The sequence below is a fragment of the Anomaloglossus baeobatrachus genome, chromosome 2, assembly GCF_048569485.1.
Source record: "Anomaloglossus baeobatrachus isolate aAnoBae1 chromosome 2, aAnoBae1.hap1, whole genome shotgun sequence".
Taxonomy (NCBI): Eukaryota; Metazoa; Chordata; class Amphibia; order Anura; family Aromobatidae; genus Anomaloglossus; species Anomaloglossus baeobatrachus.
Window position 1 is genome coordinate 35,511,947 of NC_134354.1, and position 26,727 is coordinate 35,538,673.

Consider the following 26,727-nt stretch of genomic DNA (forward strand, 5'->3'; position numbering starts at 1 on the left):
CCCCCTGCAGATTTAGCAGGTTTGATAAGATGCAAATAAGTTAGAGCCTGCAAACTTCAAACAAGAGCAGGATTTCTTAACAGATGCATAAATCTTACAAACCAACAAGATATGTTGCTCAGTTAAATTTTAATAAATTTTCAACATAAAAGTGTGGGTCAATTATTATTCAACCCCTAGGTTTAATATTTTGTGGATTAACCCTTGTTTGCAATTACAGCTAATAATCGTCTTTTATAAGACCTGATCTGGCCGGCACAGGTCTTTGGAGTTATCTTGGCCCACTCCTCCATGCAGATCTTCTCCAAGTTATCTAGGTTCTTTGGGTGTCTCATGTGGACTTTAATCTTGAGCTCCTTCCACAAGTTTTCAATTGGGTTAAGGTCAGGAGACTGACTAGGCCCACTGCAACACCTTGATTTTTTCCCTCTTGAACCAGGCCTTGGTTTTCTTGGCTGTGTGCTTTGGGTCGTTGTCTTGTTGGAAGATGAAATGACGACCCATCTTAAGATCCTTGATGGAGGAGCGGAGGTTCTTGGCTAAAATCCCCAGGTAGGCCGTGCTATCCATCTTCCCATGGATGCGGACCAGATGGCCAGGCCCCTTGGCTGAGAAACAGCCCCACAGCATGATGCTGCCACCACCATGCTTGACTGTAGGGATGGTATTCTTGGGGTCGTATGCAGTGCCATCCAGTCTCCAAACGTCACGTGTGTGGTTGGCACCAAAGATCTCGATCTTGGTCTCATCAGACCAGAGAACCTTAAACCAGTCCTGTCTCAGAGTCCTCCAAGTGATCATGAGCAAACTGTAGACGAGCCTTGACATGACGCTTTGAAAGTAAAGGTACCTTACGGGCTCGTCTGGAACGGAGACCATTGCGGTGGAGTACGTTACTTATGGTGTTGACTGAAAACCAATGTCCCCACTGCCATGAGATCTTCCCGGAGCTCCTTCCTTGTTGTCCTTGGGTTAGCCTTGACTCTTCGGACAAGCCTGGCCTTGGCACGGGTGGAAACTTTCAAAGGCTGTCCAGGCTGTGGAAGGCTAACAGTAGTTCCATAAGCCTTCCAGTTCCGGATGATGCTCCCAACAGTGGAGACAGGTAGGCCCAACTCCTTGGAAAGGGTTTTGTACCCCTTGCCAGCCTTGTGACCCTCCACGATCTTGTCTCTGATGGCCTTGGAATGCTCCTTTTGTCTTTCCCATGTTGACCACGTATGAGTGCTGTTCACAAGTTTGGGGAGGGTCTTAATTAGTCAGAAAAGGCTGGAAAAAGAGATAATTAATCCAAACATGTGAAGCTCATTGTTCTTTGTGCCTGAAATACTTCTTAATACTTTAGGGGAACCAAACAGAATTCTTGTGGTTTGAGGGGTTGAATAATAAATAACCCTCTGAATAAACTTTTCTCAATTTAAAAAAATAAAAAATAAAAAAGAAATAACAAGAATTCTTGTGGTTTGAGGGGTTGAATAATAAATAACCCTCTGAATAAACTTTTCTCAATTTAAAAAAATAAAAAATAAAAAAGAAATAACATTCTTTTTTGCTGCATTTCACACTTCCAGGCTGATCTACAGTCCAAATGTCACAATGCCAAGTTAATTCCGAATGTGTAAACCTGCTAAATCTGCAGGGGGTTGAATACTACTTGTAGGCACTGTGTATATGTGTATATATATATATATATACACACATACATATACATATATATATATATATATATATATATATATATATATATATATATATATATATATATATATATATATATATATATATACATACATACATACATACATACATACATACATACATACATACATACATACATACATACACACACAAACATATACCTACATATATATATATATATATGTATATGTTTGTGTGTGTGTATATATATATATATGTATGTATATATACATATAATAATTTCGGTGTCTGTTTTAGTAAATACATGTATTCAGAAAACATATATATGGCTTGGTCACGAATTTCCAGGAGGAGCAGCAGAGGGATGGCACATCATTCATGTTACTGAGTAGAGCAAAGAAATTGCAAAGCTTCAGGATATGAATATATATATATATATATATATATATATATATATATATATATATATATATATATATGTTAGGTCCAGAAATATTTGGACAGTGACACAAGTTTTGTTATTTTAGCTGTTTACAAAAACATGTTCAGAAATACAATTATATATATAATATGGGCTGAAAGTGCACACTCCCAGCTGCAATATGAGAGTTTTCACATCCAAATCGGAGAAAGGGTTTAGGAATCATAGCTCTGTAATGCATAGCCTCCTCTTTTTCAAGGGACCAAAAGTAATTGGACAAGGGACTCTAAGGGCTGCAATTAACTCTGAAGGCGTCTCCCTCGTTAACCTGTAATCAATGAAGTAGTTAAAAGGTCTGGGGTTGATTACAGGTGTGTGGTTTTGCATTTGGAAGCTGTTGCTGTGACCAGACAACATGCGGTCTAAGGAACTCTCAATTGAGGTGAAGCAGAACATCCTGAGGCTGAAAAAAAAGAAAAAATCCATCAGAGAGATAGCAGACATGCTTGGAGTAGCAAAATCAACAGTCGGGTACATTCTGAGAAAAAAGGAATTGACTGGTGAGCTTGGGAACTCAAAAAGGCCTGGGCGTCCACGGATGACAACAGTGGTGGATGATCGCCGCATACTTTCTTAGGTGAAGAAGAACCCGTTCACAACATCAACTGAAGTCCAGAACACTCTCAGTGAAGTAGGTGTATCTGTCTCTAAGTCAATAGTAGAGAGAAGACTCCATGAAAGTAAATACAAAGGGTTCACATCTAGATGCAAACCATTCATCAATTCCAAAAATAGACAGGCCAGAGTTACATTTGCTGAAAAACACCTCATGAAGCCAGCTCAGTTCTGGAAAAGTATTCTATGGACAGATGAGACAAAGATCAACCTGTACCAGAATGATGGGAAGAAAAAAGTTTGGAGAAGAAAGGGAACGGCACATGATCCAAGGCACACCACATCCTCTGTAAAACATGGTGGAGGCAACGTGATGGCATGGGCATGCATGGCTTTCAATGGCACTGGGTCACTTGTGTTTATTGATGACATAACAGCAGACAAGAGTAGCCGGATGAATTCAGAAGTGTACCGGGATATACTTTCAGCCCAGATTCAGCCAAATGCCGCAAAGTTGATAGGACGGCGCTTCATAGTACAGATGGACAATGACCCCAAGCATACAGCCAAAGCTACCCAGGAGTTCATGAGTGCAAAAAAGTGGAACATTCTGCAATGGCCAAGTCAATCACCAGATCATAACCCAATTGAGCATGCATTTCACTTGCTCAAATCCAGACTTAAGACGGAAAGACCCACAAACAAGCAAGACCTGAAGGCTGCGGCTGTAAAGGCCTGGCAAAGCATTAAGAAGGAGGAAACCCAGCGTTTAGTGATGTCCATGGGTTCCAGACTTAAGGCAGTGATTGCCTCCAAAGGATTCGCAACAAAAGATTGAAAAAAAATATATTTTGTTTGGGTTTGATTTATTTGTCCAGTTACTTTTGACCTCCTAAAATGTGGAGTGTTTGTAAAGAAATGTGTACAATTCCTACAATTTCTATCAGATATTTTTGTTCAAACCTTCAAATTAAACGTTACAATCTGCACTTGAATTCTGTTGTAGAGGTTTCATTTCAAATCCAATGTGGTGGCATGCAGAGCCCAACTCGCGAAAATTGTGTCACTGTCCAAAGATTTCTGGACCTAACTGTATATATATATATATATCTCTGCACCACTGTCTGTATTAGTAAATACATGTATTCATACAATATATATAAAAAAATTGTTTAAAAGAACAGAGAGTCCTCAGTGGTTGATACCTTTTAATGGCTAACTGAAAAGATGGTAATAACTGCAAGCTTTCGAGACTACTCAGGTCTCTTCATCAGGCATGGTATAACACAAAATCTGAAGAGTCACATATTTATACACAACAGGACTTGTTAAGTCCTGTTGTGTATAAATATGTGACTCTTCAGATTTTGTGTTATACCATGCCTGATGAAGAGACCTGAGTAGTCTCGAAAGCTTGCAGTTATTACCATCTTTTCAGTTAGCCATTAAAAGGTATCAACCACTGAGGACTTTCTGTTCTTTTAAACAATTTTTTTATCTCTACTGGCTAACACGGTACAAAGATATATTTTACTTGTACAATATATATATATTAGTTCATATCATATCCATCATACTGTGTGGTGCCTGTGGATCCATCATACTGTGTCTGGGGGCTGTGATGTTCATCATATTGTGGGGGGTGCTTGTGGGGTCTATTATACTGTGGGGGGGGCTTGTGGGGTCCATATACTGTGTGTGGGAGCTGTGGGGTCCATAATACTGTGTGTGGAGGGGTTTGCAGGGCCCATCATACTGTGTGTGGGGGCTGTGATGTTCGTCATATTGTGGGGGGTGCTTGTGGGGTCTATTATACTGTGGGGGGGGCTTGTGGGGTCCATATACTGTGTGTGGGAGCTGTGGGGTCCATCATACTGTGTGGGGGGCTTGTTGGGTCCATAATACTGTGTGTGGAGGGGTTTGCAGGGCCCATCATACTGTGTGGAGGGCTGTGGGTCCATCATATTGTGTGGGGGTACAATACTGTGCGTGTGGTGGAGGGGGACATCACACTAGATATGGCTGTAGCTATTGATCATGGTACAAGTGCTGAATAACAGGTGCATATGATTTATAAACCTTTATATAAAGCAGTAGATTCTACGGCTTTGATTAGCTGCTTGTGATAAGAATACAAGTTACAAGAAGCCCTAATGGCAAAAGCCGGGATCTCTCATGGGGTCACTCGGGAAAATGAATCCCCCCCCCCTCCCGGCCTACACAATCCTTTCAGCCGATCTGTCACATTTCCTCAGGCGGAGGTCGTTGGAGGGCGGAGGGGCGACCTGCTGGTGTCTACAACTCCCACCACCCCCTGAGGGTCTGGCACTGTGCGGGAATGTTGGGAGTTGTAGTTTTACATTGTGAGGCGTCCCAGCTGTATGGTTCCAGCTCCTGGTCTTTGCCCCTTGTGCCTCCTGTTTGGGATGGGATCTACGTCTCTATCTGGGTGTTGAAAGGCTACAGAAAAGGGCAGCTGGGGCACAAAAGCAAACACTTAGGGGATCGCTCTCACACAATGGGTTTGTAAAGTCGTCAGCTTTCGGCTTCTTGACTTTGCTCTTGTGTTTGGATAACCCTGGAATCCCGGCTGTGTTGGATATTCACCGCTTCTCCGCAGGTTTAATCCCCGGCAGAATTAACATGTGTGTGCACAAGAGCAGCGCCCTAAAACAGATGTCACTGCCGTGTGCTGCTCTGCGTCATCCAAAAAAAAAAAGGACAAAAGAGAGGAGAATGCCAAATATTTGATAATTAAGGAGAACCTGTCACCAGACCTGACCCCAGAGCGTCCATTAGATGCAGTAAAGCCTCATGATAGGCTGCGGGATAGAAGACATGGCTCCTGGGGTATGGAGGTACTACACGTGCTAAACAGTGCCCCAAATTCTTACCAGGGGGTACCAATTTAATAAGCTCTGATCAGCCGAAACTGACCCCTCGGTCACAAATGGAGCTTTTTTTATGTACTTAAGCATCATAGCAATGGGTGTATGGGGCCCATGTGGCTATTTAGGTTCATAGATGCATCATTTCCATGTGGTCACTGCCTAATATATATCCTAGAAGTCCTGTTGGACCATATGGAGTTTTCTAGAGCACAAAAGTGCAAAAAATGGCTATTCATTAATTTTAAGGAGTGCATGTAATACCAAATGTGTCCTCTAATGGCCACGAGACATATGGCACCACCTGAATCATCTTGACCTGTAGTGATCGTTAGGAGGTCCTCTTTTAGAAAAGCTGAGATGAGACAACTGTCCGCTACTAGGACAACCCCTTCTGTTTCTACTTGATTACCCCAATTAAAATAATATTGACCCTGTACCCCCCTCCCGTTCTGGTCCTGTTCCAGCGTTGTTGGCAATCGTGGTTTGGGACTCACGTGACATTGTGACATCACACAAGCTCCACATCCAATCACCACCAACTTCTCTCTCCCTGCCTTCGGACAAAATGAGAAATCAACAGGAAGTGTTCGGGGCTACATTGTTACATCACAAGAGCCCCGTGTCCAATCATCACCAGCTTCTCTCGCTACGCCTTCGGACCAAATGAGTTAATCAACAGGAAGTGACACTGCATCTGCGGAATCACTTCCTGTTTATTAACTCATTTGGTCCAAAGGCGGGGAGAGAGAAGTTGGCTCTGCCTTTAAAAAAGCTGAGATGGGTTTTTTAAATTTGGTTCTAAATGGGTTTTCTAAATTCTAATATCCTACAGGAGGAGACACTAAAATATTTAAAGGGGTTGTCCACTATTAGGTCAACTCCTTCTGATTCCACTTGTTTCCCCCATTAAAATAAAAGACCCTGTACTCTCCTCCCGTTCTAGCCCCGTTCCAGTGGTGTCAGTAATCATTGTTCGGGGCTCAGGTATCATTGTTATATCGCAAGAGCTCAGTGTCCAATCAGCACCAGCTTCTCTCTCCCCGCCTTCGGACCAAATGAGTTAATCAACAGGAAGTAAGAGGCAGCCACAAAATCACTTCCTGTTTATTAACTCATTTGGTCCAAAGGCTGGGACAGAGAAGTTGGCTTCGCCTTTTAAAAAAGATGAGATGGGTTTTCTAAATCCTAATATCCTACAGGAGGAAACACTAAAATATTTAAAGGGGTTGTCCACTACTAGGTCAACTTTTTCTGATTCCACTTGTTTCTACCAGTTAACATAAAAGACCCTGTACTCACCTCCCATTCAGGCCCTGTTCCAGTGGTGTCACTAATTATTGTTCGGGGCTCAGGTATCATTGTTATATCGTGAGAGCCCAGTGTCCAATCACCACCAGCTTTTCTCTCCTCACCTTCGGACCAAATGGGTTAACCAACAGGAAGCGAGCGGCAGCCACAAAATCACTTTCTGTTTATTAACTCATCTGGTCCGAAGGCGAGGAGACAGATGCTGACTCCACATTTAGAGATTTAGAGAAGCCGATATGGGAGACGACCCCCCCCCCTTAAAGGGGTTGTCAACCACTAGGACATCCCCTTCTAATTCCAGTTGTTTCCTCCAGTTAAAATAAAAGACCCTGTACTCACTTCCTGTGCCAGTGCTGTCGGTAATCACAGTTTTGGGCTCCCATTTTGACATCACGTGAGTCCCATCACCGCCAGCTTCTTTTGCCACGCCTTTTAGACCAAATGAGCAATCAACAGGAAGTGAGTGGCAACTGTAGCGTCACTTCCTGTTAGTTAACTCTTTTAACTCATTTGGTCCGAAGGTGGGGAGAGAGAAGCCGGGGCTGATTGGAAGCAAAGCTCAGCTAATGTCACGTGAGCCCCAAACATTAATTACCGATGTAGCGCCCCTGAATACATCAAGGTGCTACAGGGAACTGCATCCTTACCCAGGGTGCAGGGCCCACCCCCCCATGGTTCCAGGTGCCCAGGAAACTGGTGTCATTCCCATCTGCACCACAAAATTACCTCACATCAGTCACTGCCAGACACACCAGGGGGGTTTGGGCTAGCTGGAAAATGGGCCACCCACTTGGGAACTGAGAAGACTGAAAGGGGAAAGTGAAGAAGTGGTCTTCAGAAAGTGAGGAGCTGGGACAGTTAGCTCCTGGGGAGCTAAGAAAAACTGATTGGGTCGCAAGCAGTGATCCGAATCCAGAGGAATCTGGGACCGGTTGCAGGGACGTTGGACAGGGGTGTGACGGACGTAGTCTTGGAGGGACTGTCGGCACCAGAAGGGCCCAACAGAACTGACCGGTGCCGAGCACAACGGGATACAAGACCCTAGGTCAGGAGCCGATTCAACGTCCTGACAATTCACCTGAGAGGGAGAGTATCTTCAAGGACTTCCCTAGATGCTCAGAGGTTGAGGGCATCAGCACAATGAGGGGGACAGGGTTTTTCCAGACACAGCAACCCACTGAGGTCCCAAGTGCCAGCCCTTAGGAGCACGGCTACACTACACATAGTGAGCAGGGCCCCGAACAGCTTCAAGCCACGGGGACCATCAACAGACAACAAATTGTGCACGGAGGCAGGCTCCGAATCACTAAGTGATACCAGTGGGACCGGGTACTTGGACGAGCTCCCGGCAGCGGCAGCTGTACTCAGAGACTTTGGTTTACCTACAGTGTGTGTCTCCTTCCTCCACCTCATCCAACACCACGACTACCCGCAGTGAGTACCCTGGTCCCTGCACCCTGTCCTTCCGAAGCTACCAACCTCCTGAGGCCGGGGTCTTCCCTACCTATGGAGGGACTGACACCTTGCTGCTTCACACCATCTGCCCCAGTCCTCTCTCCAGCAGCGGCGGTACTCCCATTACCGCAACACGCAGGTGGCGTCACAAACTTTTCCCCTGTAAATAACCCAGTTTTACGGATCAGAGTGTCCGCCAAGCCGTTTCCGGACCCCTCAAAGCCACGACGATCCTGGATCCGAGCAGCCTGATTTGCACCGGGGTGGCACACCGACAACGCTGGAATACCACCAGAATGGGAGGCGAGTACAGGGTCTTTCACTTTATTTGGGGGGAAACAAGTGGTATCAGAAGGGGTTGCCCTAGTAGTAGGCAATGCCTTTAAATATTTATAGTGTCTCCTCCTGTAGGATATTTCGTTATTATTCAAATGTACCATTTAAAATAAATAAATAAAATTATATATAAAAAAAGTATAAAAGTTGCAGATCTACAAACAAAAAAATGACCCAAAATTTCTGCAGATAAACTCCTTTTGTGATTTACAATGTTTTCTGATGTGATTGTATACGGCGCTGCTCACATTTTTACCCATTTTTTTACCTAGATATAAAGAGTACGTCCCTGTCATGCATGTAACTAGCTGGGTACCTGGTAAACCCCCAGAAGATGGTTCAAAACTCAGGGAACACAGCGGTCATGATACAATGGAGGTCCCTGCCGATAGGGAGAGGGGTGAGAGGGGACCCCTCCTGAACTCACCTCAAGCTGTTACCTGAGCTCCCTAGCATCCCTATACAGGTTCTTGCAACTTATCACCGAGCCATATACCATAGGCCCTCAGCTAGCCATACACTCACCCTGGCTAGTGAGCAGGCTGACGAGATCACTAGTCTCGCCACTACAATACAGAAACTCAAGTAGACATGCAAGGAAAGACACTCCAAGCAGGAAACACCACTGCTGTACTCAACACGACAAACGTCTTCCAGACCAGGCTGCTTCCAAAGTGGACCACATAGAAATGAGGATTCATTTTCTATCACGGGCATCATGTGATCAGATCAAATGGCTTAAATAGCAAAAGGGGAGTGATCCCAAAGAGCCACACCTGAGATTGGCAGCTACAGCCAGCAGCTAGGCAGGAGAGGGTGCTTAACCCTTACAGCACCACAAGCAAGGAGACCCTAGAATGATTCACTCAGGGCTTCCCCCGTGTGAGAAACTCATGACAGCCCCACAGAAAACTCTGAAGAGATTGCCCAGTTAGTCTGAAAGCGGAGATTTCACATAGTGCGCTCCAAAAGCAACAAATGTGAATATCTCTGCAATGGAGCAACTCCGCTCAAAACGGAAATAAAAGGCAGAATCAGGGGAAGTCGGGGATTTTTGCAAGTCATTTTACTTAATTTATTGAGCAAGAGTTAATTTATTAAATTTTTTTTGCTCTTCTTAGGATTATTCAATATCTCTAGCTCTTCTAGATCTTGCGCCTTCATTTTGGTCAGTAGTTCTGTCTATAAATATCCCGTATTGACGGTGCGGAGCGCACTAGTGGAACACTGCTGTGACTGATCAGCGCGGCTCATTCAGTGCACACGGTTCCTGAGTAAATATACATGCTCGCCCTGTAGACCTGAAAGTGTTTTTCTTGTATTATTTGGCTGTTTTCTTATGCAGCGGGTATATCAATATGCAGGTCTATTTGCACGCAGATAGAGTTCAGCTCTTGACCCGAGTGTTTTCCTACAATAAACACCGCGGTGATGAGTGGAGCGGTTCCGCAGATTGCTTCCAGATCAACTTATTTTGCAAGCAACAGGTAACCTGAAGGGTGAGGTGGGGTGAGGACTCAGAAAGCCGCGAATATTGTGAAACTGAGATGAGCGCATATTATCAGTCACTAATAATGTGAACTGAAACATTATCCAAAAATCTAAAGATTTCCCCCCAAAAAAAACATGACCTCAAACAGGTGTACTGCTCCCTTGTACACAGCTCCTATTGATCTCCATGATAAATCAGTCTTTAGAAAGAGCCCCCTAGTGGTGGACGCAAGCACAATATTTTTTCTTTGTTTACTGGACTTCAGGGGAGACTTCTTACCTCGAGGGAGACTTCTTACCTCGAGGGAGACTTCTTACCTCGAGGGAGACTTCTTACCTCGAGGGAGACTTCTTACCTCGAGGGAGACTTCTTACCTCGAGGGAGACTTCTTACCTCGAGGGAGACTTCTTACCTCGAGGGAGACTTCTTACCTCGAGGGAGACTTCTTACCTCGAGGGAGACTTCTTACCTCGAGGGAGACTTCTTACCTCGAGGGAGACTTCTTACCTCGAGGGAGACTTCTTACCTCGAGGGAGACTTTTTACTTTGGGAGGGTACTTCTTACTTCAGGGTGGACGTCTTCAGGCTGCACTTCTTACCTTAAGGGTGGACTTTTTAGTTCAGTGGGGGACTTCTTGGTTAAGTGGGGGACTTCTTCCTTCACGGGGGAACTTCTTACTTGGGGGTGGAGCTACTTAGGGGTGGAGCTACTTAGGGGTGGAGCTACTTAGGGGTGGAGCTTAAGGGTGGAGCTTCTTAGGGGTGGGGCTTCTTACTCAGAGGGGGGCTTCTTACTCAGAGGGGGGCTTCTTACTCAGAGGGGGGCTTCTTACTCAGAGGGGGGCTTCTTACTCAGAGGGGGGCTTCTTACTCAGAGGGGGGCTTCTTACTCAGAGGGGGGAGCTTGTTACTCAGAGGGGGGAGCTTGTTACTCAGAGGGGGGAGCTTGTTACTCAGAGGGGGGAGCTTGTTACTCAGAGGGGGGAGCTTGTTACTCAGAGGGGGGAGCTTGTTACTCAGAGGGGGGAGCTTGTTACTCAGAGGGGGGAGCTTGTTACTCAGAGGGGGGAGCTTGTTACTCAGAGGGGGGAGCTTGTTACTCAGAGGGGGGAGCTTGTTACTCAGAGGGGGGAGCTTGTTACTCAGGGGGGGGAGCTTGTTACTCGGGGGGGGAGCTTGTTACTCGGGGGGGGAGCTTGTTACTCGGGGGGGAGCTTGTTACTCGGGGGGGAGCTTCTTACCTCAGGGGGGGACTTCTTACCTCGCGGGGGGGGAGACTTCTTCAGGGATTTGAAACTTTTTTAAGGACAATAGATGAATCCGCTGAAAACATCTCTCTACATTGGCAAACATAAAAAAAATAAAACAGGTGAAAAGTATGAAAAATAGGCAAAAAAAAAAAAAGAAGATAAACTTAACAAAAGAAGTACAAATTAAAAAAAGAATAATGTGCCTATGAAGAACAGGCAAAAAAAAAAAAGACTGAAAAAAAACAAAAATTTTAATAAAGAATGAGGTGCATTTCAAAAACAGGCAACCCCCCCCCCCAAAACAATAAAATAGACTAAAAAACCCACCTACAAATTAAATAAATAATAAGGTGCATAAGAAACACAGGCAACCCTCCCCCAAAAAAAACAAAAAACAAATAGGCTAAAAGAAGAGCACACATAAAATAAAGAATAAGGTGCATATGAAAAACAGGCAACCCACACCCCCAGTAAAATAGACTAAAAAAAAGCACATTAAATTAACAATAAAGTACATATGAAAAACAGGCAAAAAATTACAAAAAGTAGACAGACTCCAATGCAATAGTGATTTTGCCCTTTTTTTATATACTATATATATTGGTATATAAAAAAAGGGCAAAATAACTATTGCATTGGAGCCTTTGTCATATATATATATATATATATATATATATATATATATATATATATATATATATATATATATATATATATATATATATATATATATATATATATATATATATATATTGCTGTTAACTTATATACTGCACTATTTGATTGAGAGCAAAAATTCAGAAACAGCCGTCTACAGATGGACGTCTCTGGTTTTGCTGGATATCTCTTGTCGTGTTTCAAAGCTCAAATTCTTTTATGGTTACAATTTTTATTTATTTTTTTTTTAAGTACATGCAAAATAAACCGCAACAATAATAATTAGTGGCCCTAGATGTTCCTGTATGATTATTGCTCACTATTGCTTGTTATTTTCCACCTTCCTGGAGTCGTTCTACATTGGTAGCTGATGTATTTCTGCTTTTTGTGTAGTTTTATACCTTTTATCCTCCTTCTTTTTTTTTTTTATGATCCCTTTTAGATTAAATAACATTTTGACAAAATTTCTGTCAAACACTTTTTTTTTTTTTTTTAGATATTTATAGATCTTTTTTAGTTTACTCTTTTATTAATTATTCAACTTTTTATCAGTTACTATAAAAATGATAATTTTCTGCCTCCCCCCCAGTGTCAGAAATGACCCTATGTTGGGAAATCAGATGCTAAAATCATAGTTGTTTTTTTTTTTTTTTATTATTGTTTTGTGTTTTTTTGGGAAGTAGTTTTTACTTTTTGTTTTGTTGCATTGACTGTTTTTCCAAACTGAGTAGGAAAACATGACCCCGAATTAGTTATTATTGAATTCACACGTAGCTGGTTTGGTGAAAGAGGTAAAGCGGGGGGGGGAAAAGGGGCGGCTGGTAAATCATCCGGAAAATTGCTCTGGCCTTGACCAGGTTAAGACTCACTTACGCTGATAGATATCGTCTGCCAGGAAAAGATGTATCAGCCCAGACAAATATCACTACCTGCTAGAAATTATCTCGTATTTATCATATCCATTAATTACAATAATTTCCTACACATTCTCCATGAATTCGTGGATTTAGCAAATATATCTAGAATACGTGTGTGTGTATCTAGTGCATACATAATAAATATATATATGTGTGTGTGTGTGTGTGTATGTGTGTATGTATATATATATATATTTACACACACACACACATTTATTTATTTTTATATATATAAGTAAGTATACAAGTTTCTCTCTTGATTTAAAAGACTATAATCATTTTTATTTACAAATAATAAAGTGATAAAAAAAATATAAAATCACTTATTTGACATTGATCACTTCCAAACAATAGTATGGGTATGCTAAATATCTGATTATTTATTATAATGTGTGTGTGTATGTATGTGTGTGTGTGTGTGTGTGTGTATGTATATATAATATATATATATATATTGATTCTCCCCCTTTTTTTAATGTTTCACATTTAGATGTTTAGCATACCCAAACCATAGTGTATATGTGTGTATGTATATGTGTGTATATATATATATATATATATATATATATATATATATATATATATATATATATATATATATATATATATATATATATATATATATATGTATATATGTATATATATGTATTTAGATATACATATATAACTGTATTATATATAGATACATATATATATTAAAATGTGTGTGTATATTATTTATATATGTATATATATATATATGTATATATATATAATATATATATATAAAAAAATAAATAAAATGTGTGTATGTATACAAACACACACAATCTGTGTGAGTGCGTGATATATACAACGAATATAATTATTGACTTTACATTTTTGCTTTTCTTTCTTTTTCTAGACTTTTTTTTCCACATTCTATTACTTTTAAAACTATAATTAAAAAAAATAAATAAAAATCAGCCATGATGTGACAAATTTCTGTTTGACAGAAATATTATTTTAATTGTTTGTTTTTTTTTATTTTTTTTTTACTTCTTGTAAATTGCTTTTTTTCATTTTTTTAAAAGCTGTAAATCTGCTTTAAAAAAAAAAAAAAAAGGAATCATGTAAAAATGATTAATTAGAAGTAATCTCATAGTTTGTAATGTTTTTCTTACCTGAAATGAAAAAAAAAGTAAAAAAAACATTAATAATTTCTTCAGATTTTTTTTAATATTGTACTTTGTAATATTTTTGTGCATATAAAGGGCGCTCACTTTTAAGTCTCTTCCCCCATTGTTCCACATGACTTGGCGTTACCGTTTGTACACAACAAGAGCCTTTTTTTTTTTGCGGCGGGTATAATTGGAGATTTCTAAATTATTTGAAATTTTGATTTTTGTACATAACAAACTAATCTTTAGACATTCACCATTTATTTTAATTTTATCCTTTTATTATAAAATAAATATTACTATGTTTAGAAATTATATATTCAGTCCACGGCGGAATTTATCTTTCTGATGGTCGGAAGGAGTATTTAGTACAAAGCACGATGACTTTGTAGACATGTACAAAACTTTTAAGTCTCTAAAATTGAAATAACACGTACAAAAATTATATATAATATATATATATATATAAAATTAGAGATATATTTATATATATTTTCTGTGTGTATGTGTGTATATATATAAAATCTAATAATATAATATATATATTAACATATATATATTATATATATATATATATATATATATATATATATATATATATATATATATATATATATATATATATATATATGATATAGAATGAATTCTAAGAGTTGGCTATAACCTAATAAAATATATATATATATATAATATATATATATATATATATTTATATATATATTTATATTTTATTTTTTTTTTTCATTTGAAATATTTATGTTTCTGTTTGCTATGTTGTAAGATTTAGGTTTGTTGCATTTATTTTGCTTATTGATGGAACCAGATTTGAATACATATATATATGTATATCACAAGAAAATTATATATAATATAACTTTATAATATATAACATTAGTATGAAGTTATGAATATGGCAGAAAATATAAGAAAATAATTCTACATTTAAAAACAGATTTTTTTTCAACATGTAAATTAGTGGGAAGAAATACAATACATGAATCTTCACTTTCTTGTATTATTTAACATTTTTAACCTTCAAACTATATCCACCATATATATATATATATATATATATATATATATATATATATATATATATATATATATATAATATTTTTTTATTTTTCATTTGAAATATTTTTTATGTTTCTGCTTTATTTTTGCCACGTTGTAAGATTTAGGTTTGTAGCATTTATTTTGCTTATTGATGGATCAATTTTGAACACTAGAGGTCGCTAGAGATTAAAAACAAAGTGAATGATTTTGTGGCGGCTTTGTCTGCACGAGAGCAAATCTCCATTTAAAGATGGATTGTTTTTTATAAAAAAAAAAAATAATTCTATTAATTAACCATTTATTATAGAAAATTATGCCAATACTAAAATTTATAGTTTCTGATAGTATTTAGCATGGAACTGCTAATTTAACGGGGTCGAATATAAATCTTTGACCTGGTTTGTTTTTTTTTGTTTTTTGTTTTTTTTTTTACCTACTTTTTTTTTTCTTTTTTTTTACCTATTATTTTTTTTTTGGGTTGGAAGAAAAAAAAATTGAATTTTACTTTTTTTTGGCAATTTTTTTGACACTTGTGATGTTTTTACACTTTTTTTTTTTGTTTTTCTTCTCCAATCCTAGTCATTTTTGGTTCTTGTTTGACGATATGAACATGGTTTTTTATTTATACAGATGTTTTTGGCTAATTTTTAATTTTCAACTTCATAATGTTTGTGCATTGGTGCTTCAGTTACCCTAGTGGAATACAAACATCAGTCCAATTTATAATTTTTCTTTTTTTTTCACGCAAAACGTAATATTCGTCATCTTAAAGTTTGTTAGAAGGCTGGTGCGACAGTTAGGTGGAAAAATCTGAAAAGTAATAAGTTTGACCCAAAATCACAAACACCATGCAACATTTTGATGAATTTGGCACAAAGTCTTCTACAAAAGGCCTCTGGAGTCTCGAAGTGGCCAATTAGAATCGAAGAGCGCAGAGTTCGGACCAGTGGTGTAAGCGTTCCTCTGCTCCGGACTGTCTATCTTCAGGAGTGCACTGCCCTATGGCAAACAGGAAGTCAGGAGACAGAGGAGATGCATGCTCCACCCTATGGCAAACAGGAAGTCAGGAGACAGAGGAGATGCATGCTCCACCCTATGGCAAACAGGAAGCAGGGAGGCAGAGGAGCGGCGCGCTCTGCTCTATAGCAAACAGGAAGCAGGGAGGCAGAGGAGCGGCGCGCACTGCTCTATAGCAAACAGGAAGTCAGGAGGCAGAGGAGCGGCGCGCTCTGCTCTATAGCAAACAGGAAGTCAGGAGGCAGAGGAGCGGCGCGCTCTGCTCTATAGCAAACAGGAAGTCAGGAGGCAGAGGAGCGGCGCGCACTGCTCTATAACAAACAGGAAGTCAGGAGGCAGAGGAGCGGCGCGCTCTGCTCTATAGCAAACAGGAAGTCAGGAGGCAGAGGAGCGGCGCGCTCTGCTCTATAGCAAACAGGAAGTCCGGAGGCAGAGGAGCGACGTGCTCTGCTCTATAGCAAACAGGAAGTCCGGAGGCAGAGGAGCGACGTGCTCTGCTCTATAGCAAACAGGAAGCAGGGAGGCAGAGGAGCGGCGCGCTCTGCTCTATAGCAAACAGGAAGTCAGGAGGCAGAGGAGCAGCGCGCTCTGCTCTATAGCAAACAGGAAGCAGGGAGGCAGAGGAGCGGCGCGCACTGCTCTATGGCAAACAGGAAGTCAGGAGGCAGAGGAGCGGCGCGCTCTGCTCTATAGCAAACAGGAAGTCCGGAGGCAGAGGAGCGGCGCGCTCTGCTCTATGGCAAACAGGAAGCAGGGAGGCAGAGGAGCGGTGCGCTCTACTCTATAGCAAACAGGAAGTCCGGAGGCAGAGGAGCGGCGCGCTCTGCTCTATAGCAAACAGGAAGTCCGGAGGCAGAGGAGCGGTGCGCTCTGCTCTATAGCAAACAGGAAGTCCGGAGGCAGAGGAGTGGCGCGCTCCGCCCTATGCAAACAGGAAGTCAGGAGGCAGAGGAGCGACGCGCTCCTGAAGAAGGAAAATGAGACAAACTTTGTAAGGCTGTAGGGTCAATTTGAGATGGATTGGTGAACGTAAAGTTAAGGCAAATATCCACCTTTTAATATAAACCCTATGTTCATTACAGGGGTTACCCACTTTCCAGCCAAATTTTTAAAATGACAAAACTAGTCATACATACCCCCTAATTTACCACCCCCCCCTCGTGTTGCATGTTATGGGCTCCAGCTTCCCCTGGATCAGTTGTGTGGACAGCGATGGTTTTCCCATCCATAGGACACACAAGGATGTCAGATACCCGTGTCCTTGCTCCCCATGGCGTCTTCTTCGATGCAGGAAAATCTGCCTCCTTTAATTATGCAATTATCGCCACTGACCGTTGTTTAGCGCCATCGTACGTAGGAAAAAATGCTGCTATCCCCTGGTGACACAGCTGGTCCCTAGCCAAAAGGGACCCTTAAAATGCAGCTTTTGGGGTATTTATGATGTGGTCAGACTATTTAGGAATAATTGGAGTCACCCCATTATCACATTTTTACATTTGGAGTAGAGGTATGATCAGATATTGATGACCTATCCTAAGGATCCGCCATCAATGTAAAGGTCGTAGACGACCCCTTTAACTTTCATGCAGCTTTTATACTAGATTTCTCATGACTGACAAATCAGATATCTACAAAAACTGTTTTATTTTTTTCGGAGAACGAGCCTCTACACATCCATACAACTACTTCCATATGTAAAATGTGATGACCGTTTCCCTTTAAGAGGTAGTTGGGATTTGCTGCCAATCAGTGGTGTAAGCGAGGTTATACAGAGCTCAGCATTCAGACAACTGCTAGATCCACAGCAGAGAAAACAGGGATTTTATCAAAACTCCGACAACCAATAAGTGACATCACTGGAATCAGGGTCTCTGCCCCTACATCATGCGGGCTCCGATGCAAAAACCTTTATACAGATCCCCTTAAAAATAAGTGTATTAAATATATATATATATATATATATATATATATATATAAATGTTTTTAATATACTAGGCATTTAAACATTAATTTTGTGGTATTTTTTTTCATTTTTTTTGTGACATATTTTTTTTCTTTTTAATGTCCGATATTATCCAAGTTGTGACAAAATGTGATATTTTATAAAAGGAAATGTTTATTTTTCTGCAATTTGGATACTTGTCCTATTAGCCCTGCTGGGATTATCTATTGTTTCCTCGCTAATTGCAGATGTCACCGGTGAGGTCCCAGCCATTGTCTTCTAGATGTTGTTTTGTGAGGAGACTATATAATGCTGGAGAAACCCCAGGGTTTTTAGTTGTCCTATTTTTATTAACTTAGTATTTAAATATTTGTTTCTGGCTTAATGGTTGCTAAAAAATATTGCTTCACATGAGGCTGGCCATACACAACCCTAAATACAACTGCATAATGCATCCAACAGCAGAATAGTGAATGCAGCTCTGGAGTATAATACAGGATGTAACTCAGGATCAGTAATGTAATGTATGTACACAGTGACTGCACCAGCAGAATAGTGAGCGCAGCTCTGGAGTATAATACAGGAGGTAACTCAGGATCAGTAATGTAATGTATGTACACAGTGACTGCACCAGCAGAATAGTGAGCGCAGCTCTGGAGTATAATACAGGAGGTAACTCAGGATAAGTAATGTAATGTATGTACACAGTGACTGCACCAGCAGAATAGTGAGTGCAGCTCTGGAGTAAAATACAGGAGGTAACTCTGGATCAGTACAGGATTAGTAATGTATGTACACAGCGACTGCACCAACAGAATAGTGAGCACTGCTCTGGAGCATAATACAGGAGGTAACTCAGGATCAGTACAGGATCAGTAATATATATGTACACAGTGACTGTACCAGCCGAATAGTGAGTGCAGCTCTGGAGTATAATACAGGAGGTAACTCAGGATCAGTAATATATGTACACAGTGACTGCACCAGCCGAATAGTGAGTGCAGCTCTGGAGCATAATACAGGAGGTAACTCAGGATCAGTACAGGATCAGTAATATATATGTACACAGTGAGTGCAGCTCTGGAGTATCATACAGGAGGTAACTCAGGATCAGTAATGTATGTACACAGTGACTGCACCAGCAGAATAGTGAGTGCAGCTCCGGAGTATAATACAGGAGGTAACACAGGATCAGTAATGTAATGTATGTACACGGTGACTGCACCAGCAGAATAGAGAGTGCAGCTCCGGAGTATAATACAGGAGGTAACTCAGGATCAGCACAGGATCAGTAATGTAATGTATGTACACAGTGACTGCACCAGCAGAATAGAGAGTGCAGCTCTAGAGTATAATACAGGAGGTAACTCAGGATCAGTAATGTATGTACTCAGTGACTGCACCAGCAGAATAGTGAGTGCAGCTCTGGAGTATAATTCAGACTGAGGACCAAGGGTTGTGGCAGAGGTTGCCCCTAAGTGGCACACTGGGTATAGTATGTGATTAGTGTATCTGTTGGCGGACATTGCTGGCGCACGGTCTTCATGTGTCACACTTAGGCGTTTCCATTGAAGTATCCCGGTTTCCTCTCCGTCTGTCTGACATGAGGAGGATGTGAGGTGATTGGATTGAGCAGATTTGCTGTGTTTTGGAGGGATCTTCCATGCGCCGTCCGCCCTGGCCGTGTTGTTAGTGTAGTGAGGACGGCTTGTGTGGCCGCCCGCCGCTGCTGCCTGACAGGTGACTGGACCTCGCGGAGGCTGAGGACACTTACAGGAATTGCCAGCGACAAATATTATTTTAAAGAGCCGTTCATCACCCAAGTATCAGTAGCTGTGAAAATATCCCGGCTCATTCCTGAGCACATCTGTAATTCCTGAGGAGATTTGTGGCAGGCGGCTCGGAAAAGTCTGACATTGGAAAAGTTGTGTTGCTGCGATGGCGGTGGGGGAAGATCTTCACGAAGATGAGCAACGATGGCGACACAAAATTCAGCTTTGGACTTGTTATTGAGATATTGTTAAAAAAGTACATCCCATATTCATAGATAACTACTGTATAATGGCCGCCTATGGGTGACTTTCACCCAACAGATTCATTGTGGAACAGAAGGATCCGCACCCGAGCATGCTACTGCTCGCTCATCACTAGTGCCATGGACTTGTGTCGAGGCGAGCATGTCACACTTGAATCGGTGCCCACTCTCAATAGGCTCGTGGGATATGTTCTAAATAAAGTAGCAATTGGCTATGCTGTTTGCAGGTCTCCCCCATGGCCTGCCATCTTTAGTTTGAAGGGTGTGCAACATTTCCCAATAAAATCCCTTCAACACCAGGTCAGACCGGGCACACGTGACAGAAGAGTCCTTCTAAAGGACACATGGCTAGTTTGAGTCTTTGATTATGTGGTGTCCCTGAGGCTTCAGTCGCCACAGGCTGAGGTAGTGCACCTCAGCCAGAGGTGTGGTATCCCATCCTGGGTAAGGAAGAGGTCATCCACCGGTATACACACAACACTCTTAGTTAACAGCACACCACCGGGTCAGGGTTTGGGTTTGGTTCCATTAATGCTATGTATATGTGGCACCCCAGTGGTCATGGGAGCCACAGTGGGGTTGTTCTCACCGGGGGGCAATGCTATTCCTGGAAGCAGCGGGGAAATCTCCATGTCAGGTACAATCACACACAACACTTCCTAAATCAGGCCAGAAGGGGGAGCTCAAGTCCTGTTTGCGGCGAGCTTCCCTGTGCATTATGGGCTGGGGAGGGGTTAGACAGGGAGACAGGAAGAGAGAACTCAGAACACGAGAGGCGAGTAAAGAGAACGGTCGCTGCGAGAGAGCTGTCGTGTAAGCTTTCCAGGACCGAGCGCAGGAATCGGGACACCGGGGTCCTCGACTGTCGGGTGCTAACGACCCAGCAGTAAAACCCGGAGGGCAGGAGATTCCACATCTGGCCCACCAGAGACTACCAAGGCGAAGTAGCCTTGCTGCTTCAGGCCACAGCGACCCACGCACAGAGCGCACTAAGGAAGGCCTCCAACCCACCTGGCAAAGAGAGATCCCCCACTGCTACCAGGCTGACCGGACCACCGTAACTTCGGGACCATATAGACTGACTGTAAAAGGTAAAATAAACTACCGGCCTGTGTTGTCTAGTTACTGTCGGCGTCCTCAGTCCTGCACCCCAGCGTACACCACCATAGACTGCCACCCACATCAACCTCCCTGGGGTCTAGCTCTACCTGTAGAGAGCCGAACCATCTGAGCTTCGACACCATCCGCCCCAGAGGACAGCACCCACAGCAGCGGCTAATCCCTGGCTGCACACCACAGGTGGCATCACGAGACAACTACTCCCAACATCCGCAACATCTTCCCTTTCATCCCTTTTGTGGACATCTCGGGGCCATGAAGCCGGGCCAGGCTACTGTGACATTCCCAAAGACCCCTCAATCACCGGCCCAGCGACGAGTAAAGAAACTCCAGCCCCGTGGGGTGCTTCATATAGCCACCACTGGTGATGGTACCTCCCTTCCCCTAATCCGACACCTGGGGGGTGGAGTCTAGTTAGCGGGAGCAGTCTGTGACAGAAAGTTAGGGAGTCGAGAAGGAGCAGTGGAGGAGCAAAGACCTGTGGTCTGGAGCTGGTGCAGCTCAACCCAGGTACAAAACAGAAAGGGTCCTAGAGCCCACGGGAAGTGCGCCATACTGCCGTGGCCTCGTTCCACATACAGCATTGGAGTGGAAGGACTTGGCTGCAGAATGGGAACTGGTCCCTAGGTTAGAGGAGAAGAAACAACGTGCTCCGCTAGTAAAACTGGAGGCTAAGGACACATCTAATACCAAAGCCAACTCCACACACAAATCCGCTGGAAGGTGACCACATAGGGCCAAGGGATAGAGCTTCAAGCCACCCAACAGGGCCCGTGGACACCGGCTCAGGGCACCTTGTGCGTAGGCGCGTGACAGGCGGGTGAGAAGTCAGCGCAGGAAGACAACCAGGAAAGGAACACTAGAAGGGTGCACCGGTCTTAACCTCCGAACTGCCAGGGATCGACTGGAGCCCATCACAGTGGAACCCAGCACTCCGGAGGCGGTCACTGACTAGTCATGTTACCTTAGAACCTGCTACCGTGAGTAAAAACCTTGAGATTGCACCCCTGTGTCGCTCTCTTATTCACCTGCGCCTCCAGCCCTGCACCCCCGCCATCAACTAGTACTACTCCCAACCGCCCTGGAGCCCAGCTCTACCTGTGGAGAGCTATACCAATTAAGCTGCGTCCCCATCTACCCGAGAGGTCCCCATCCCGCAGCAGCGGAACCTAACTTGCCGCATACCACAGGCGGTGTCACAAACTCTTATTATTTCCCCTTTTAACTGACACCGCCGGGGTCACTGAACCGCAGCGTCCCAGAAACGGAACCGCGGCCCGGTAACGAGTCACCCCAGGCCTCGTCAATTACACTATAGAAAATGCACAAAAAAGTGTCCACTTTTATTTTTATGAAACTTTTTAAGATGAGTTTATTAGAATAAAGGTCTTGTAATCACAGCACAGATTGTGCATGAGTCTGTCCGGGGTCGACGCTCGATGTAACCGCACATCCAGAATGTAATCCCAGGTTACAGGGGGGATTCCCATGAACCGCACGTGGATGGGGCCTGACAGGAGCTGATGTGAGACAGACACATGGTCTTCTGCCAATGCGATAGCCGACATTACTATCCATGAAGGGGCCAACCGCATGGAGCCCCCCGGCCCATCCACTCACAGGTCATGCTTTTCACTCGCACCCCGCTCCTCGGCACGGAGACCTGCCTCGCGGTAATTGGTGTTACATCATTCTGCACCGTCGTCTTTTCCGGGGGCTTGGACTTCATTACAAAACTCGTCCATCATGTCTTTTTTTTTTTTTTTTCTTCAGTTGAAAAGCAGATATTTCTGTAATGTAATCTTCTTACCATAAAATCAGGAACAGTCATAAAAAACGGAGACATCATCGACAATAACAAGATTACGGCGCTGACATCCCGCTTTCCCAGACCCCTGAACGGCAGATCTGCTCAGCTCTCCACCGTAATTGCAATCATTAACCCCTTTAAGGTCTAATTTATTTTTTATTTGCTTTTTAAACTCAGAGTTTCATTAAAAAAGAAAAAAAAAACCTAAGAAGCAATTTTCACCTCCGCCGAGTCTTCTGCTCTTCCGATACCGACACTGCCTGGTTCCATAATGACCTACCTCTGTTGGTGATTGGCTAAGAGACTTTTTGGGTTTTTTTTGTGCAGGAGGGGAGTGATTAAAAAAACTAAAAACAAATTTGCTGAATTTTTTTATTTATTTTAAATATTAATTTTGGGGCTGTAAATGCTGCAGTACCCAATTGACTTCCATTAAACTTGGGTACATGAGACGTGCCCATCTGACCATCCATCTGCGTGTTACAAGTACTGAGCACCCGAGCATGGTAGTGCCCACTCATCACTAGTTACCAGTACTGAGCACCCGAGCATGGTAGTGCCCGCTCATCACTAGTTACGAGTACTGAGCACCCGAGCATGGTAGTGCCCACTCATCACTAGTTACGAGTACAGAGCACCCGAGCATGGTAGTGCCCGCTCATCACTAGTTACAAGTACTGAGCACCCGAGCATGGTAGTGCCCGCTCATCACTAGTTACAAGTACTGAGCACCCGAGCATGGTAGTGCCCGTTCATCACTAGTTACTAGTACTGAGCACCCCAGCATGGTAGTGCCCGCTCATCACTAGTTACCAGTACTGAGCACCCGAGCATGGTAGTGCCCGCTCATCACTAGTTACCAGTACTGAGCACCCGAGCATGGTAGTGCCCGCTCATCACTAGTTACTAGTACTGAGCACCCCAGCATGGTAGTGCCCACTCATCACTAGTTACTAGTACTGAGCACCCGAGCATGGTAGTGCCCACTCATCACTAGTTACTAGTACTGAGCACCCCAGCATGGTAGTGCCCGCTCATCACTAGTTACGAGTACTGAGCACCCGTGCATGGTAGTGCCCGCTCATCACTAGTTACCAGTACTGAGCACCCGAGCATGGTAGTGCCCGCTCATCACTAGTTACGAGTACTGAGCACCCGAGCATGGTAGTGCCCGCTCATTACTAGTTACCAGTACTGAGCACCCGAGCATGGTAGTGCCCGCTCATCACTAGTTACGAGTACTGAGCACCTGAGCATAGTAGTGCCCACTCATCACTAGTTACTAGTACTGAGCACCTGAGCATGGTAGTGCTCGCTCATCACTAGTTACGAGTACCGAGCACCCGAGCATGGTAGTGCCCGCTCATCACTAGTTACCAGTACTGAGCACCCGAGCATGGTAGTGCCCGCTCATCACTAGTTACGAGTACTGAGCACCTGAGCATGATAGTGCCCGCTCATCACTAGTTACTAGTACTGAGCACCTGAGCATGATAGTGCTCGCTCATCACTAGTTACGAGTACTGAGCACCTGAGCATAGTAGTGCCCACTCATCACTAGTTACAAGTACTGAGCACCTGAGCATGGTAGTGCTCGCTCATCACTAGTTACGAGTACCGAGCACCCGAGCATGGTAGTGCCCGCTCATCACTAGTTACCAGTACTGAGCACCCGAGCATGGTAGTGCCCGCTCATCACTAGTTACTAGTACTGAGCACCCCAGCATGGTAGTGCCCACTCATCACTAGTTACTAGTACTGAGCACCTGAGCATGGTAGTGCCCGCTCATCATTTCTCTGCTGCAGGACTAGATATGCACAGGATGACTGCATTGGAATGAAACTAAGAACAGAGATCCTAAAAATGGTTAGAAATTAAAACTCAAAACTGTTTTATAACTCGCTGTTTTAAAATGTAATGTATAAATTCTATTATGATGTTATTTCCTGTTCTTTTCGCACTAAGCATTGAGCCCCTTCCGCTGTTGTCTCCCGTGTAGGAGGACTACCCCGATGTTCTCCAGTGGATAAAGTCAAGGAGAAACAAAAATGGATTGATAAAATCTAGCAAGATGTCTCTGAAAATCTGCGAGTCCCGGCAACATGACATGGACATCACTCCATCGCTAGCTCCGCTCATCACTGGAGAAGAAAGCTTTGAGTCTGAGGACTTCCACCTGGACAAGTATCGGGAGAATCTCCAAACCGAAAAGCTTGGTAAAGCCGTCCTGTTCTCCGAAGTCACCACCTCCACATTCAACGTTATTGACGGGTAAGTTCAACCGAAATGTTATTTTTTTGTACGGTGAACGACCAAATCTATAAATCCCACTCACTTGTAGTAAGCAGAGCAAACAAACTTGTTGTACACACCCTTTTCAGGTCTAGCGCTGCTCTTGGTGTCGCTTATTGCCTGTAGCGCCGATGTCATGTCCACAGCACTGCAGGCAATCAATGTGCTCAACGGCTCTGCCAAAGTTGACGGTAAGAGTCGCTCAGAGCCGCTGACGCCACTAATTGGCTTCAGAGGCATCAGCGCTGTAAACAATAACAGACACCAGTGGAAACTCAACACTGGACCTGGGGAGGGTGAATAAAGTACAGTTTTTGCACTGGCATAATGGTGGTTTTAAGCTTTCTTAGGCAAGCCTGTTTTTTCGGATGTAGGGCTACTTCGGTAAAGTTGATAACTTGGAGTCGTTACTTTGTGATTCCAATTTTTTTTTTTTATATCTTTTAGAGTTGATCAAAAAGATTCGTAAGACCCTGGTCCAGTGGCCACATCTGTGGTCTGTAGCTATTGGGCTAGAGCTCCATAAGCCTTCTACTTTCCAGCATCCCCGGCGACTTTTCTGATTACGTGGCCTGATGCAACGTCATGAATATGTTACGCCAATACGATGGTGTAACGCTGGGCCTACTAATCAGTAGTGGTACTAGGCCTTCCGTGAGGAGACTCAGAGCTCTGGTCCAGTGACCATATCTCTGGTTAACAGGCTAGAGCTCTGCGAGCCTTCTACTTTCCAGCATCCCCGATGCCTTTTTTGACTAGTTGTCCCAGAGCTACGTCATGAATACATTACTCCTATACGATGACGTCACGCTGGGCCTACTAATCAGTAGGGACACTAGGGTTGCCGGCAACTGGGAGGGACTCTCATAGCTCTGCTCCAGCGGCCACATCTGTGGTCTGTTGCTAACGGTCCAGAGCTCTACAAGTCTTCTACTTTCCAGCATCCCCGATACCTTTTCTGATTAGTTGTCCCACTGCTACGTCATGAATACATTATTCCTATACGATGACGTCACGCTGGGCCTTCTAACCGATAGTGGCACTAGGATTGCTGGCAACTGGGAGGAGACTCTCATAGCTCTGGTTCAGTGGCTACATTTGTGGTCTGTTGCTAATGTTCAAGAGCTCTATGAGCCTTCTAGTCTCCGGCATCTCCAGTACCTTTTCTGATTAGTTAATCCGATGCGACGTCTTGAGTGCGTTACTCAAAAATGATGGCGTCACACTGGGCCTGCTAATTACTAGTGGCACTTTGGATATCGGCAGCTGCGAGGAGACCCTGGGAGCTCTGGTCCACTGGCCACATCTGTGGTCT

General features: G+C 43.2%; 1 protein-coding gene across 3 annotated transcripts in view; it reads left to right on the forward strand.

The window, feature by feature from the left end:
- HLCS (holocarboxylase synthetase) overlaps positions 1 to 26,727 on the forward strand; it is a 179,060-nt gene that overhangs the window by 46,768 nt on the left and 105,565 nt on the right. For all 3 annotated transcript variants that reach the window (XM_075332914.1, XM_075332917.1, XM_075332915.1), the window contains one exon: positions 25,120 to 25,391. In XM_075332914.1, the coding sequence (XP_075189029.1) occupies positions 25,120 to 25,391 (272 nt within the window). The remainder of the gene's footprint in view (positions 1 to 25,119; positions 25,392 to 26,727) is intronic.